The sequence below is a fragment of the Equus asinus genome, chromosome 22, assembly GCF_041296235.1.
Source record: "Equus asinus isolate D_3611 breed Donkey chromosome 22, EquAss-T2T_v2, whole genome shotgun sequence".
Classification (NCBI taxonomy): Eukaryota; Metazoa; Chordata; class Mammalia; order Perissodactyla; family Equidae; genus Equus; species Equus asinus.
The window spans coordinates 62,955,410-62,971,276 of NC_091811.1; the positions used below are offsets into that span (position 1 = coordinate 62,955,410).

General features: G+C 35.8%; 1 protein-coding gene across 5 annotated transcripts in view; it reads left to right on the plus strand.

Moving 5' to 3' along the window:
* USP15 (ubiquitin specific peptidase 15) overlaps positions 1 to 15,867 on the plus strand; it is a 133,388-nt gene that overhangs the window by 27,177 nt on the left and 90,344 nt on the right. For all 5 annotated transcript variants that reach the window (XR_011497100.1, XR_011497101.1, XM_014859330.3 and 2 more), the window contains exon 3: positions 13,341 to 13,471. Coding sequence is in view for 3 of the 5 variants with exons in the window: in XM_014859330.3 (XP_014714816.1) it covers positions 13,341 to 13,471 (131 nt within the window). In the remaining 2 variants the exon portion in view is untranslated. The remainder of the gene's footprint in view (positions 1 to 13,340; positions 13,472 to 15,867) is intronic.

Sequence of the window (15,867 nt, forward strand, 5' to 3'; positions counted from 1 at the left end):
CACATGCTAACACTAAATCAAAAGACACCTGGAGTGGCTGTGTTAATATCAGACGTTAAGACAGAACAAAGAACACTACTGGGGATAAAAGTTCACTTCATAATCATAAATGTGCTGGAACAATTCATTAAAAGGACATAATGATCCTAAATATATACCCACCCAATGACTTCAAAACTTCAAAATATGCAAAGCACAAACTGATAGAACTACAAGGAGAAATAGAAGAATATCCACAATTGTATAATGAATATTTCAATACTCTTCTCTCTATAAATGATAAAAAACATGTAGACAGAAAATAAGTAATGATATGGAAGAATTGAACACTATCAATTAACCTTACCTAATTGACATTTATGGAACATTCCACTGAACAACAGAAGAATGAAAATCGTTTTCCAGTGTGCACATGAAGCATTTAGATAGCATATTATGGGCTGTGAAACCTATCTCAATAAAGGTAAAAAGAATTTAAATCATACAAAATATGTTCTCTTACTATAGTGGAATAAATTAGAAGTTAACAGATACCTGGAACATCTTCAAATATTTGGAAACTCAGTAACACACTTCTGCATAACCCATGGATCAAAGAACTCAAAAGGGAAATTAGAAAGCATTTTTAACTAAATAAAAGTGAAAATACAACACATCAAAATTTGTGGAAGGCAGCTAAATAGTATATGGGGGTGAATTTATAGCCCTGAACACCTTTAAAGAAAAGAAAGGTCTCGGGGTTGGCCCAGTGACGCAGCGGTTAAGTGTGCACATTCTGCTTCAGCTGCCTGGGGTTTGCCCGTTTGGATCCCGGATGCAGACTTGGCACTGCTTGGCAAGCCATGCTGTGGCAGGCATCCTACATATAAAGTAGAGGAAGAAGGGCACAGATGTTAGCTCAGGGCCAGTCTTCCTCAGCAAAAAGAGGAAGATTGGCAGCAGAAGTTAGCTCAGGGCGAATCTTCCTCAAAAAGAAAAAAAGGTCTGGAATCAGTGACCTTGGTTTCCAGTGTAGGAAACTAAAAATAAGAACAAATTAAATGTAAATGAAGCAGAAGAGAGGAAATAATAAGTTCAGAACAGAAATTAAAGGAAGAAAAAACAGAGAAAATCAATGAAACCAAAAAGTGGTTCTTTGTGAAAATAAAATTGATGAATATCAAGTTAGATCACAGAAAAAGAGAAAAGACAGGATTACCAATATCAGGAACAAGAGAGATAACATTGTTACAGAATCTTTAATAAGAGAACAATAAAGGAATATTATGAATTTTATGCCATTAAACTCAACAAAACAGATAAAAAGACAAATTCCTTGAAGGATGAAAACTACCAAAGCTCATTTCAAAAGAATAGATGACCTGAATAGCCCTATAGCAATGAAAGAAATAGAATTTGTAGTTTAAAACTTTCCCACAAGGAAAACATCAGACCCACATGGTGCCACTAGTGAATTCTACTAAACATTTTAACGGAGAAATAATACCAATTCCAGAAAAAATCTTTGAGAAAAGTGGAAGAGAATACTTCAGCTTATACTATGAAACCATCATTACCTTGGTACCAAAATCTGAATCAAGAAAAGAAAACTCTAGACTATTATACCTCATGAACATAGATGTATAAATTCTGAACAAAATTTTAATAAATTGAGTCCAACAATAAAAAGGGTATACGTATCATACAGAAATAAATATTTTTTAAAATTGCATATCATGTAAGATAAAAGAGTAAAATAGAAGAAAACTTCCTCAACCTCACAGTCAACATCTATGAAAAACCTAGAGGTGACATACTCAGTGGTGAAAGACTGAATGCCTTCCCTCAAAAATCAGGAGAAAGGCAATGATATCTACTCCCAGCTCTGTAAGCCAACATTGTACTGGAGGTAATACTGTCTAAGGCAAGAAGAAGAGACAAAAGACATGGAGGTTGTACAGAAGGAAGTAATAAATCTGCCTTTATTCATAGATAACTGTGTTAGAAGATTGGATGGAATCTATGAAAAAACCTAGAATTAACAAATGAGGTTAGGATACAAGATCATTATTCAAAAACCAACTGTATTTTTATATGCTAACAATGGACTAACACGAATTGAAACTTTAAAAATACATTCTATAATAGCATCAAAAAATATACTTACGGGTAAACCTGACAAAAGATGTTCAAGACGTGCACTGAAAACTACAAGTTGCTGAGAAAAATTAAAATCTAAAGAGAGACTGATGTCAGCATCATGGTGGGGTGAACTTACCTGGGACTCTCTCCCCTCCAACGTACGATGAAAAGGGGCATCCATATTCCAACAGAGGACATCCTAACACAACACAAAAGCATCAGAGAGACACACAGCCACACCACAGATGGTGGAGAGGCTGGATCCCCCCTCAGAGGAGCTGGAACAGGGTAAGAGAGAAGTTCGCTCCTTCCCCTAAAGTCTGCGATCTGCAACTGTGGAAGGATACGTGAGGGAAGGAGTGAGAGAGGGATGCTCGTTTGTGGGAACAAGGACTCCCCAGGGTCCTTGCAGGCTAGAGGGAAGCCCTCTAATGGGGCAAAAGCTTTTGTGGGGGTGACCTCATCAAACCAAGACCCTAGGCAACCAGACAGTGAGAGCGAGAAAGCCTGCAGAGCACACAGGAGAAAGTGCCCCTCCCCCACCTGCTCCGGTGCTCCACTGCCTGGAATCTCAACTGAAGGAGGAGGGCCCAGAATATGCAGCTCTCGACCCCCACCCAGTTGCGATAAGCTGTAACTGCAACCAAATATCAGAATGCGAAAGACCTGACCCACCTCCTCTAACAATATCAGACACTATATCAAATCTCCAGATCAGAGAGAAAATGACAAGCACTCAGAATTCAGTCCTACGGACACAGAAATATGTGATCTAAATGACAATGAATTCAAAATAGCTAGCATCGAAAAACAACGAGGTAAAAGAGAATGTAGAGAAACAGTTCACCAACTTCAGGAGCTACTTCACAAAAGAGATTGAAACTGTAAAGAAGAATCAATCAGAAATATTAGAGATGAAAGACACAATGGAAGAGAGAAAATATGGATTTTCTAAATGCTCGAGTGGACATCATAGAGGAACATATCAGCATAATCAGGGATAGACATGTTGAAATGCTCCAGACAGAGGAGGAGAGAGAACTAAGGCTAAAAAGAAATGAAGAAAGTCTCTGAGAATTATCCAACTCAATTAGGAAATGCAACATAAGAATTATAGGTATTCAAGAAGGAGAATGGAGCAGAAAGTGTGTTCAAAGAAATAATAGCAGAGAACTTCCCAAACCTAGGGAAAGAGAAGGAAATCTGTGTGGAAGAGGCTTCTAGATCTCCTAGACTTGTCAGTGTAAAAAGACATACTGCAAAGCATATAGTAGTAAAACTGGGAAAAATGAATGACAAAGAAAGAATACTAAGGGCAGCAAGGCAGAAGAAAATAACCTACAAAGGAACCCCTATCAGGCTTTCAGTGGATTTCTCTGCAGAAACCTTACAAGCTAGGAGAGAATGAAACAACATATTCAGATCTTTAAAAGACGGAAATCTTCAGCCAAGAATACTCTATCCAGCAAAAATATCCTTCAGATATGAGGGAGAAATAAACACTTTCCGAGACAAACAAAAGCTAAGGGACTTCGTAGCCACGAGACACCCCCACACTCACACGCACACACACAAGAAATCCTCAATAAGGCCCTCATACTTGAAAAAAAAGAAAAGGGAGAAAGGAGTCACTAAACACAGAATAAGGAGATAAATAGGTAGACAGAATCAGAATAGGATAGCAAATACTCTAGTATAGCATTAAGTTAAAGGGAAGAAAAACACCAAAAAGAAAGATAATCCTGTTATTTTAACCACAGACTCACAACACAAGATGGAGTAAGATATGAGAAAAACAACTTGGGAGGAGGAAAAGGACGGAATCAATTTAGAATAAGGAAATAAGAGGCCATCAGAAAATGGACTATCTTATACACAGCATTCTGAATACAATCCTCCGGGTAACCACTAAACAGAAAAGCAGAACAGAGACACAAAGAATAAAGGAGAAAACAAAGAAACACATTGTAAAAAACTAGATAATTCAATGAGTAGACCAAAACACACAGGATGAGAAACAAAGGAAATGCAGGAAAACCAGAAAACGAGTGATTAAATAACAGCATTAAGCCTTCATACATCAATAATCACCCTAAACATAAATAGATTGAATTCTCCAATAAAAAGACACAGAGTGGCAAGATGGATTAAAGAACAAGACCCAACAATATGCTGCCTCCAGGAAACACATCTCAGCTCCAGTGACAAACACAAGCTCAGAGTGAAGGGGTGGAAGACGATACTCCAAGCTAATGGCAAACAAAAGAAAGCAGGTATTGTAATACTTATATCAGGCAAAGTAGACTTCAAGATAAGACAGGTAAAGAGTGACAAAGAGCGGCAATATATAGTGAGCAAAGGGACACTCTATCAAGAAGAAATAACACTTATAAATATCTATGCACCCAACACAGGAGCACCAAAGTTCATAAAGCAACTATTAGCAAACCTGAAAGAAGATATTAGTAATAAAACAATAATAGTAGGGGACCTCAGTACTCTACTCACATCAATGGATAGATCATCTAGACAGAATATCAACAAGGAAACAGTGTAACTAAATGAAAAGCTAAACCTGTTTGACTTAATAGACATATATACAACACTCCATCCAAGAACAGCAGAATACACATTCTTCTCAGGTGCTCACGGAACAGTCTCAAGAATAGACGATATGTTGGGAAATAAGGCAAGCCCCAGTAAATTTAAGAAAATTGAAATAATAAGCATCTTTTCCAATCATAATGCTATAAAGCTAGAAGTTAATTATAGGAAAAAAGCTGAGAAGGGGACAAAGATGTGGAGACTGAGCATCATGGTATTGAACAAGCAGTGGATCATTGAAGAAATTAAAGGAGAAATCAAAAAGTATCTGGAGACAAATGAAAGCATAACATACCATATGAACTCATATGGGATGCAACAAAAGCCGTATTAAGAGGGAAACTCATTGCAATATAGGTGCACCTTAACAAACAAAAAAATCCCAAATAAGCAATCTCAAATTACTCCTAACTGAATTAGAAAAAGAAGAACAAACAAAACCAAAAGTCAGCAGAAGGAGAGAAATAATAAAATCAGAGCAGGAGTAAATGCTATTGAAACGAAAAAGGCAGTAGGAAGGATCAGTGAAACAAAGAGCTGGTTCTTTGAGAAAGTAAATAAAATTGACAAACTCCTAGTCAGAATTACAAAGAAAAAAAGGGAAAGCTCAGATAAACAAAATTAGAAATGAAGGAGGGGAAATAACAACAGACACCACAGAAATACAATGGATTATAAGAGAATACTACAAAAAACTATATGCCAACAAAATGGATAATCTAGAGTAAATGGATAAATTCTTGGACTCTTACAACCTACCAAAGCTGAATCAAGAAGAAAGAGACAATCTTTTTTTCTTTTTTTTTTTAGGATTTTATTTTTTCCTTTTCTCCCCAAAGCTCTCCAGTACATAGTTGTATATTCTTAGGTGTGGGTCCTTCTAGTTGTGGCATGTGGGTCGCCGCTTCAGCGTAGCTCAATGAGTGGTGCCATGTCCGCGCCTAGGATTCGAACTGATGAAACACTGGGCTGCCTGCAGCGGAGCGTGCAAACTTAACCATTCGGCCACGGGGCCGGCCCCAAAAGAGACAGTCTTAATAGACCAATCATAAGGAAAGAGACTGAAACAGTAATCAAAAGCCTCCCAAAGAATAAAAGCTCAGGACCAGATGGCTTCCCTGGGGAATTCTACCAGACTTTCAGAGAGGATTTCATACCCATCCTTCTCAAGCTATTCCGAAAAATTAGGGAAGATGAAACACTTCCTAACACATTCTACAAGGCCAACATCACTCTGATACCAAAGCCTGAGAAGGACAAGACAAAAAAGGAAAACTACAGGCCAGTATCACTGATGAACATAGATGCGAAAATCCTCAACAAAATTTTGGCAACCCAAATTCAGCAATACATCAAAAGGATCATACCTCACGATCAAGTGGGATTTTACCAAGGACACAGGGATGGTTCAACATCACAAATCAATCACCGTGATACCCCACATCAACAAAGTAAGCAATAAAAACCACATGATCATCTAAATTGATGCAGAGAAAGCATTTGACAAGATCCAACAGTCATTTATGATGAAAACTCTTAACAAATTGGGGATAGAAGGAAATTACCTCAATGTAATAAAGGCCATATATGACAAACCCAAAGCCATCATCATACTCAATGAGCAAAAACTGAATGCCATCCCCCTGAGAACAGGAACAAGACAAGGATGCCCACTATCACCACTCTTATTCAACATAGTACTGGAGGTTTTGGCCAGAGGAATTAGACAAGAGAAAGGAATAAAAGGAATGCAAATAGGGAGCAAAGAAGTGAAACTCTGGTTGTTTGCAGACGACTTGATCTTATATATAGAAAACCCCAAAGATTCCATCGGAAAACTAATAGAAATAATTAACAACTACAGTAAAGTTGCAGGTTACAGAATCAACTTAGAAAAATAAGTTGCTTTTCTATACTCCAATAACGAACTTACAGAAGGAGAACTCAAGAATACAATTCCATTTGCAATTGCAACTAAAAGAATAAAATACTTAGGAAAAAATTTAACTGAGGAGGTGAAGGACTTATACAATAAGACCTAGTGACATTACTGAGACTTATAACACATTACTGAGAGAAATTGATAATGACATAAAGAGATGGAAAGAGATTCCTTGCTCATGGCTTGGAAGAATAAACATAGTTAAAATGTCCCTACTACCCAAAGCAATCTACAGATTCAATGCAATCCCAATCAGAATCCCAATGACATTCTTCACGGAAATAGAGCAAAGAATCCTAAAATTCATATGGGGCAACCAAAGACCCCAAATTCCTAAGGCAGTCCTGATGGAAAAAGAACAAAGCTGGAGGTATCACAATCCCTGACTTCAAAATGTACTACAAAGCCATAGTGTTCAAAACAGCATGGTACTGGTACAAAAGCAGGCACACAGTTTGATGGAACAGAACTGAAAACCCAGAAATAAAACCACACATCTACAGACAGCTAATCTTTGACAAAGGTGCCAAGAACGTACAATGGAGTTAAGATAGTCTCTTCAATAAATGGTGTTGGGAAAACTGGACAGCCACATGTGAAAGAATGAAGGTAGACCATTATCTCATGCCATACACAAAAATAAACTCAAAATGGATCAAAGAATTGAAGAAAGTCGTGAAACTATAAAACTCCTGAAGGATAATATAGGTAGTACACTCTTTGACATCGAACTAAAAAGGATCTTTTCAAATACCGTGTCTTCTCAGACAAGGGAAACAAAAGAAAAAGTAAACAAGTGTGAGTTCATTGGACTAAAGAGCTTCTGCAAGGCAAAGGAAACTAGAATCAAAACAAAGAGACCCACCAATTGGGAGAAAATATTTGCAAATTGTGTGTCTGACAAGGGGTTAAACTCCACAATATATAAGGAACTCACACAACTGAACAATAAAAAAAAAAAAATCAAAAAATGGACAGAGGATATGAACAAACATTTTTCCAAAGAAGATATACAGATGGCCAATAAACACATGAAAAGATGTTCGACATCACTAATCATCAGGGAAATGCAAATCAAAACTACACTAAGATACCACCTTACACCTTTTAAAACGGCTATAATCACTAGGACTTAAAATAACAAATGTTGGAGAGGGTGTGGAGAAAAGGGAACCCTCATACACTGCTGGTGGGAATGCAAACTGGTGCAGCCACTATGGAAAACAGTATGGAGATTCCTAAAAAAACGAAAAATAGAACTACCATACGACCCAACCAGCCCACTGCCGGGTATCTGCCCAAACAATTTGAAATCAACAAGCCAAAGTAACATATGCACTCCTATGTTTGTTGCAGCATTATTCACAATAGGCAAGACGTGGAAACTATCCAAGTGCTCATTGGCTGATGATTGGATAAAGAAGATGTGGAACACACACATTGGAATTATAGTCAGCCATAAAAAAGGCAAATTCATCCCATTTGCAGCAACATGGAAGGACTTGGAAGAAATTATGCTAAGTGAAATAAGCCAGACTGAGAAAGATAAACATCAGATGATTTCAGTCATATGTGGAATATAAACAAACACATGGACAAAGAAAACAGTTCATTGGTTACGAGGGGAAAGGGAGTAGGGGGTGGGCACAGAGGGTTAAGGGGAGCACTTTTGTGATAACAATCAAGAAATGATGTACAAATGAAATCTCACATTGATGTAAACTATTATGAACTCACAAAAAATTATCCTGTGATAAGCTAACCTCCTAATTTTCATTCTAAATAAATATAGCAAAGTATACATATGTTCATTAAAGCTCATTTTATTTTTAAAGAAAAAAAAAACCTAAAGAGAGAAATGTTGTTACTGGATCAGAAGACGCAATATTGTTGAATTCCCCCTTTCAATTTATAGATTCAACACAATTCCAAATCACAGTTCTAGTAGGCTTTTAAAGAATTGAGATGAGGGGCCGGCCCCGTGGCCAATTGTTTGGGTTCGCACGCTCTGCTTCGGCAGCCCGGGGTTTTGCTGGTTCGAATCCTGGGTGCAGTCATGGCACCGCTCGTTGGGCCATGCTGGGACGGCATCCCACATGCCACAACTAGAAGGACCCACAACTGAAAATACACAGCTATGTACTGGGGGGCTTTGGGAGAAAAAGAAAAAGTAAAATCTTTAAAAAAAAAATTGAGATGGAATTTACATACCATAAAATTGATTCTTTTAAATTGTACAATTCATTGGATTTTAGTATATTCCCAAAGTTTCATAACCATCACCACCATCCAATTCCACAACCTTTTCCTCACTCCAGCAAGAAACTTTGTACCAATTAGCAGTCACTCCCCATTCCCCCCAAGACCCCCAGTGCTAGGCAACCAGAACCCACTTTCTGTCTCTATGGATTTGCCTGTTGTGGACATTTCATCTAAATGAACTCATACAATATGTGCCCTTTAATGATTGATTTCTTTCACTTGGCACAGAGTTTTCAAGTGTCATCCATGTAGCATGAATCAATACTTCATTCGTTTTTATGGATGAATAATTTTCCACATTTAATTCATCCAGTCATCCGTTGATGGACATTTGGGCTATTTTCACTTTCTGGCTATTATGAATAATGCTGCTATGAACTTCATCTACAAATTTTTGTGTAGATGTATATTTTCATTTCTCACGGGTGTATACCTAGACATAGAATTACTAGGTCATATAATAACTCTATGTTTAACTATTTGAGCAACTGTTAGACTGTTTTCCAAACTTGTTATACCAATATATAAGGGTTCCAATTTCTCTACATCCTTGCCAACACTTACTTTCTGTCTTTTTATTATAGCCACCCTAATGGGTTTGAAGTGGTATCTCGTTATGATTTTGATTTGTATTTCCCTAGTGGTTAATGATGTTAAGTATCTTATGTATGCTGTTTATATATCTTTTTTGAAGAAATATCTATTCAGATCCTGTGCCCATTTTTTAATTGAATTCTCTGTCTTTTTATTGTTATGTTTTAAGAGTTGTTAATTCTGGATACTAACCCCTTCTCAGATACATGAGTTCCAATAATTGTCTTCTGTTTTGTGGATTGTCTTTTACTTTCTTGATGGTGCTTTTGAAGCACGAAAGTTTTCAATTTTTATCTCTTTGTTTCCCTTGGTTGCTTCTGATCTTGGTGTCAGAAAGCACTGCCTACTAAACCAAGGACGTAAAACATTTGCACCTGTGTTTTCTTATTAGCATTTTATAGTTTTAGCTGTCACATTTGTGTCTTTGATCAATTTTAAGTGAATATTTGTGTATGATGTGTGAGGTAAGAATCAATGGAACAGATTAGAGAATCCGAAAGTAGATTCACACATATATGGTCAATTGATTTAGGCAAAGGTGTAAGAGGAATTCAGTGTCTTTTAAACATATTCTACTTGAGCGTTAGATATCTATTTGCAAAAAAACCCCTGAACTTTGATCCATATCTGGCACCATAAACAAAATTAACTCAAAGCAGATCATAGACCTAAATGTAAAAACCAAAACTATAAAACTTATAGGAAAAGAAAGGAGAAAATTTTTGTGACATTGTTTTAGGCAAAGATTTCTTAAATATGATACAAAAAGCACAATTGATAAAAGAAAAAAATTGATGAATTGTATTTCATCAGTAATAAAAGCCTCTTCAAATGACCTTGTTAAGAGAATGAAAAGACAAACCAGTTTGGGAGAAAAACAAATCACCTGGCTGATAAAACACTTGTATGCAGAATAAAGAATTCTTGAAACTCTATACTAAACAAACATACACAGGTGGAAAAAGTGGGCAAAACATTTGAAAATATAGTTCACCAAAGAAGGTGGAGTTTTCAAAAAGCGCTTGAAATATACTCAACATGATTAGTCATTAGAGAAATGAAAATTAAAACCACAGTGAGGCAGCACTATGTATTAAAATGATTCCGATTTGCAACACTGACCCATACCACATGTTGACTAGGAGTTGCAGCAAGTGAAAGTTCCGTATACTGTTTCTGGGAATGAAAGGGTCTGGCAATTTCTTAAAAAGCTAAGCATACATTTACCGTAGGAACTAGCCATGTCACTCCTAGGTATTTACACAAGAGAAAGGAAAGTATATATCCATATGAAAACTTGTACATGAATGTTCTGTTCGTAGCAGTGTTATTTGTAATAGAGAAAATTGGAAACAACCCAAAGTGCCCATCAACAGCTGAATGGATAAACAAATTATAGTATACCCATATAATGAAATCCTGCTCAGCACCTAAAAGGAATGAACTATTGATATGTAAAAAAATGGGTGGCTCTCAAGATAATTTTGTGGCATAAGTGAAGTGGAGCAAAAACAGTACATACTATTTTTATATAAGATTCTAGAAGATGCAAATTTGTTTATAGTAAGAGAAAGACAATTTTCATATAAAATTCTAAAAAACTGCATATTAGTCTATAATTGCAAAATACAGATAAATGGGGACAGGATGGTGGACCTGGATGGACAGGAAGGAGAGATTACAAAGGACTACAAAGAAACTTTTGGGGATGATGGAATGTTCATCATTTTGGTAGTGGTGATGGTTTCAGACTTGTATTCGTATGTCAGAACTTATCAAGTTGTACAGTTTAAATGTATGCAGTTTGTTGTACATCAATTATTTATCAATAAACAGAAGTAAGAAATAGCAACTGTTGTGCATTTAGGGATGTTCTCCTCCCTTAAAAAATGAATTGATCGGGGGCTGGCCCCGTGGCCGAGTGGTTAAGTTCGCGCGCTCCGCTGCAGGCGGCCCAGTGTTTCGTTGGTTCGAATCCTGGGCGTGGACATGGCACTGCTCATCAAGCCACGCTGAGGCAGCGTCCCATATGCCACAACTAGGTGGACCGACAACGAAGAAAATACAACTATGTACCTGGGGGCTTTGGGGAGAAAAAGGAAAAAAAATAAAATCTTTAAAAAAAAAAAATGAATTGATCGTTTTATCTTGTCCACTAGATAAAAATTACTATTTGGAGTCTGGTACATAATAAAATCATTTACCCAAACTCTTGAATTATTTCAGAAAACAACATAGAAGTGTTAGTTTTTTAACTTCTGTTTTTTTCCTAAGTTCTCTGCAAGGCAGTGTGTTAGAGTAGAAAGAAAATGGATGTTAGAATAAACAGATTTGTGTTTAAATCTAGTCTCTGCAATTTTCCGTATGTGTGACCTTGGGCAAGTTAATCAATACCTGAATCTATTTACTAATTAAAATGGAGATATCTACTTCGTAATATTGTTTTGAAAATCTACTGAGATAACAGGGTTTTCTATAATAACACCTTTCACAGTACCTGCAATTTTCTGTATGTATGACCTTGGGCAAGTTACTCAATTTTCCTGAATATATTTTCTAATCTAATGTGGAGATACCTGTCTTAGAGGATTGTTTTGAGAATTGACTGAGGTAACACAATTATTTGCTGTAATATGTCTCATAGTACATGATGCATATAGTGGCTTAGGATATGTAAGTTTCTTTCAGCTTCAGTTAGTTCTGGAAATTATCAGTATTCATCAAGAATTTAAAAGTAACAACTAAGATTTTTTTAAAAACTGAGCTTAAAAATTGATACTTAGTTTGCATCTGCTGTTGAAGTTTGTATTATAAAATTCAGTTTTCATATTTCTACTCTATATGAAGCATAGTTTCCTCAAACTTTAGAGTGATTTTGTGATCATAGATTGATCCTAAATAGAATAAATAACTTTCTCTTAATCCCTTTAGTACTTTTCCTGCTTTTGATTTATATTGTTGTGTCTAATTAAGAATATTATGTTCTCACTGAAATGCTACCAAGAACAATTTTGCTTTCCATATTTGTTAGTTTAGACTATCTCAGATTGAGAAAATCTCCTTTAAGTTGTATATAACTCAATAAACTATTTCTGTTTATGTTTCTGCACTTTGGAAATTCAAGGAAAAGACCAGATAATAATAAATGAGTCTCAGATTGGGACTGTGATGTAGGTATAACTCAAGGTATTGCTTCTGGATCTCTGGCCTGCCCTGCACTAAAGTTTTAGTTTAACCAGAATTTTGAAAATGGATCATGGAATTAGAACCACATCTAAACAACTACCTCCACCCTAGATCTTGTATGGAGTCTAGATCATAGGCCTTCTGGAGTTCACAAGATGCCTTTTTGTGCTTTCTTTCATGGTTCCCAGCCCACATGCTTTGGAGTCATTATAAAAGGTTATTGATTTGCTTCTGAATTTCCTTCATCAGCTAATTCTGGAATGACCACTATTACCATGTAAGAGATCTCTGATATTCAGAATATTTGGGAACCACTCTTCTTTCAGGTCCCTTGGTTAACATTACACCTTAGTATTTTTTTAAGAGCCTAATAAAAGAAAAATTAACTTGATAAAAACACTGTTGGTTTTAAACACTGATGGTACACATTGAAACTTTCTAAAGCAGCAGTTTGTTTTGGAATACATAGATTTAGATGTGAACCTCTTCAGAGCTTTTTTCAAAACTCATTGCTTAAATACTTAAATTAGTCTTGATGAGTTTAAGTAATTTGTAATGCATACAACCATAGCATTTAGAGATTTGTACTGTTGTTTCTTTTTATGTGTTGAGTTTATTTTTCCTTTTGCAGATGGTGATGCCCAGTCACTTAAGGAGCATCTTATTGATGAATTGGATTACATACTATTGCCAACTGAAGGCTGGAATAAACTCGTCAGCTGGTACACATTGATGGAAGGTCAGGAACCAATAGCACGAAAGGTACATATTAAGAATAACTGAATAAAAATATTTTTTTGAAGAGTTCACATTTTATTATTAATTCAGTGATTTGTGAAGACTTGTCAATTATCTTGGAGAAAATGACCATCGAAATATTACTCCATACTGTATAATAATAATAACAGCTAACACACAGATAATACTGTTATAAGCACATTATACATTATTAACTAATTTAATCCTCACAGAAAGCTCTCCGAGGTAAGTATTATTATGTCCATATTATTGATGAGGAAGTGAGGACAAAAGTAGAGAGGTTCAGGCTCTTTTAGACAGTCACAACAGTTTATAAACTTAGACAGCCTGACTCTGTTTTCTTAACCACTCTGCTACATTGCTTTTTTTGATAAAACAATTAGAAAATAATGAAGAAACTAAAAGCAGGAGAAATATTTTGCAGCATAAAATTCTTTCTTAAACCTGAAAATGCAGGTATTTTTCTTATCCCTTTTGTTAAATTTTTACAATTACAATCTAGAAACATTAAAAATGACTCATTTTCTTTACTTTTTTGAACTATAAAGTCATTTATGAAAGTGAGGGTGTTGCCATAATAGAAGAATACCAAATGCTTAAAATAAATCTGCCAACCTTACACAAGTATTTGATAGTGTATGCTGTTGAGGAGGGGCATAGGGAGAAGGAATGAGAGGGGGAACCAGAATCTCTGAGCATAATGATTTATCTGGGGTTTTTTCCCACAGAGAAACAATTAGAAAATCGAATTATGCAACACAAGGGTATAAACCTCTCTTAGACCAAACCGTATTTGGATTTATTTGGAACTGATGCTACAAAGTTGCTATATTGACAATTTGTGTTTTTATATCTATGGTTTAGGTATAGAATTGAATCTTGTTTTCTAAGTAGAATGTGAATGTGCCTTTTATTTATCTTAGTTCCTTAAGTTCACTCATTCTTTTCTTGTAGTCATTTCAAATTTAGGATTCCTCTTTTAAGAATGCTAGCCTTGGGGCCAACCCCATGGCCCAATGGTTATGTTCGTGTTAGGCAGCCCAGGGTTTCGCTGGTTCGGATCCTGGGTGCAGACATGGCACTGTTGGTCAGGCCATGATGAGGCGGTGTCCCACATAGCACAACCAGAGGCATTCACAACTAGAATATACAACTATGTGTTGGGGGCCTTTAGGGAGAAGAAGAAGAAAAAAAAGAAGACAAAGATTGGCAACAGATATGAGCTCAGGTGCCAGTCTTTAAAAAAAAAAGAATGCTAGCCTTATGTATATAAAATGGCCTATTGTTTTATCTGTAGTTGCTGGAGAATTGAATGTTTTGATCATTTAAAGGATAGACTATTTAGCTGTAAATCTGTCTAGAAGAACTTCACTCGTGGGATAAAGGAAAATCTGTGTCTGGAATATCTTCAAATGTGTTAAACTGTATTACTTTAACCTTCATGATAGATATACTTTTTAAAAAAAATGTAGCACGTTATATAGTACAAGTCTTTAATATGGTAAACAGATCAACCAGCAATTTTATTGGCATTACTTTTTGAAAGAGATCTGGTTGACATTTCTTGAAATCTGTGTCTGTTAAGGAAATTAAAGTAAAAAAAGGAAAAAATCATGAAAACTTCACACAGGTAGAAAGAAAAGTTTAAGAAGTCTGCTACATTTTTTAATAAAGTAGTTGATATTTACTCAACCTGTAAAATAATTTTCAAACTTTAGTGTGCATAAAATTACCTAGAGTCTTTATTAAAATGTGTCTTCCTCCAAAATTAAATCAGTAAGCCTGGAATTTCCATTTTTACTATGCCCCACAGGACTTAGATGCCAGTGGAACTCACTTAAAGAATAAACTGGTCTTTTAGAGTCTGGGTCCCAACTTTAAATTTTACTAATCTCTGATTGCATCAAGGAATCTAGGATTGGTAAATACCTCTAGTTGTGGGGCAGAAACAAAGTTAACCATCCTTCTGGGCCTCAAATATCTCTAAAATGTTTCACTGACAGTGTCAGGCATTCAATAAAAAACAGAAAAACAGACAAATGAGCAGGAAATACAATGGAACAAAAATCCAAGAGAAACTGTAGGCAATAGAAACAAACCCATGAGAACTCCAGATAATGGAGTTATCAAACAGAAACTTTAAAATACTGTGTTCAAAAAAGGCAAGACAGAGTTGAAAAGAAGGAAAAGACTATTAAGAACCAAATAGTAAAACTGAACAATAAAATGAAAAAATTAGACTTAATTTTTGCATAAAATACTAGACTAAACAGAACCAAAGAGAGAATTTGTGAACTGAATGATAACATCAGTAGAAAATGCACAAACTAAAACTTAAACTAATGAATGGAAAATACAGAAAAAAGCAAAAGGACACACGGAGTACAGTGAATAAGTTT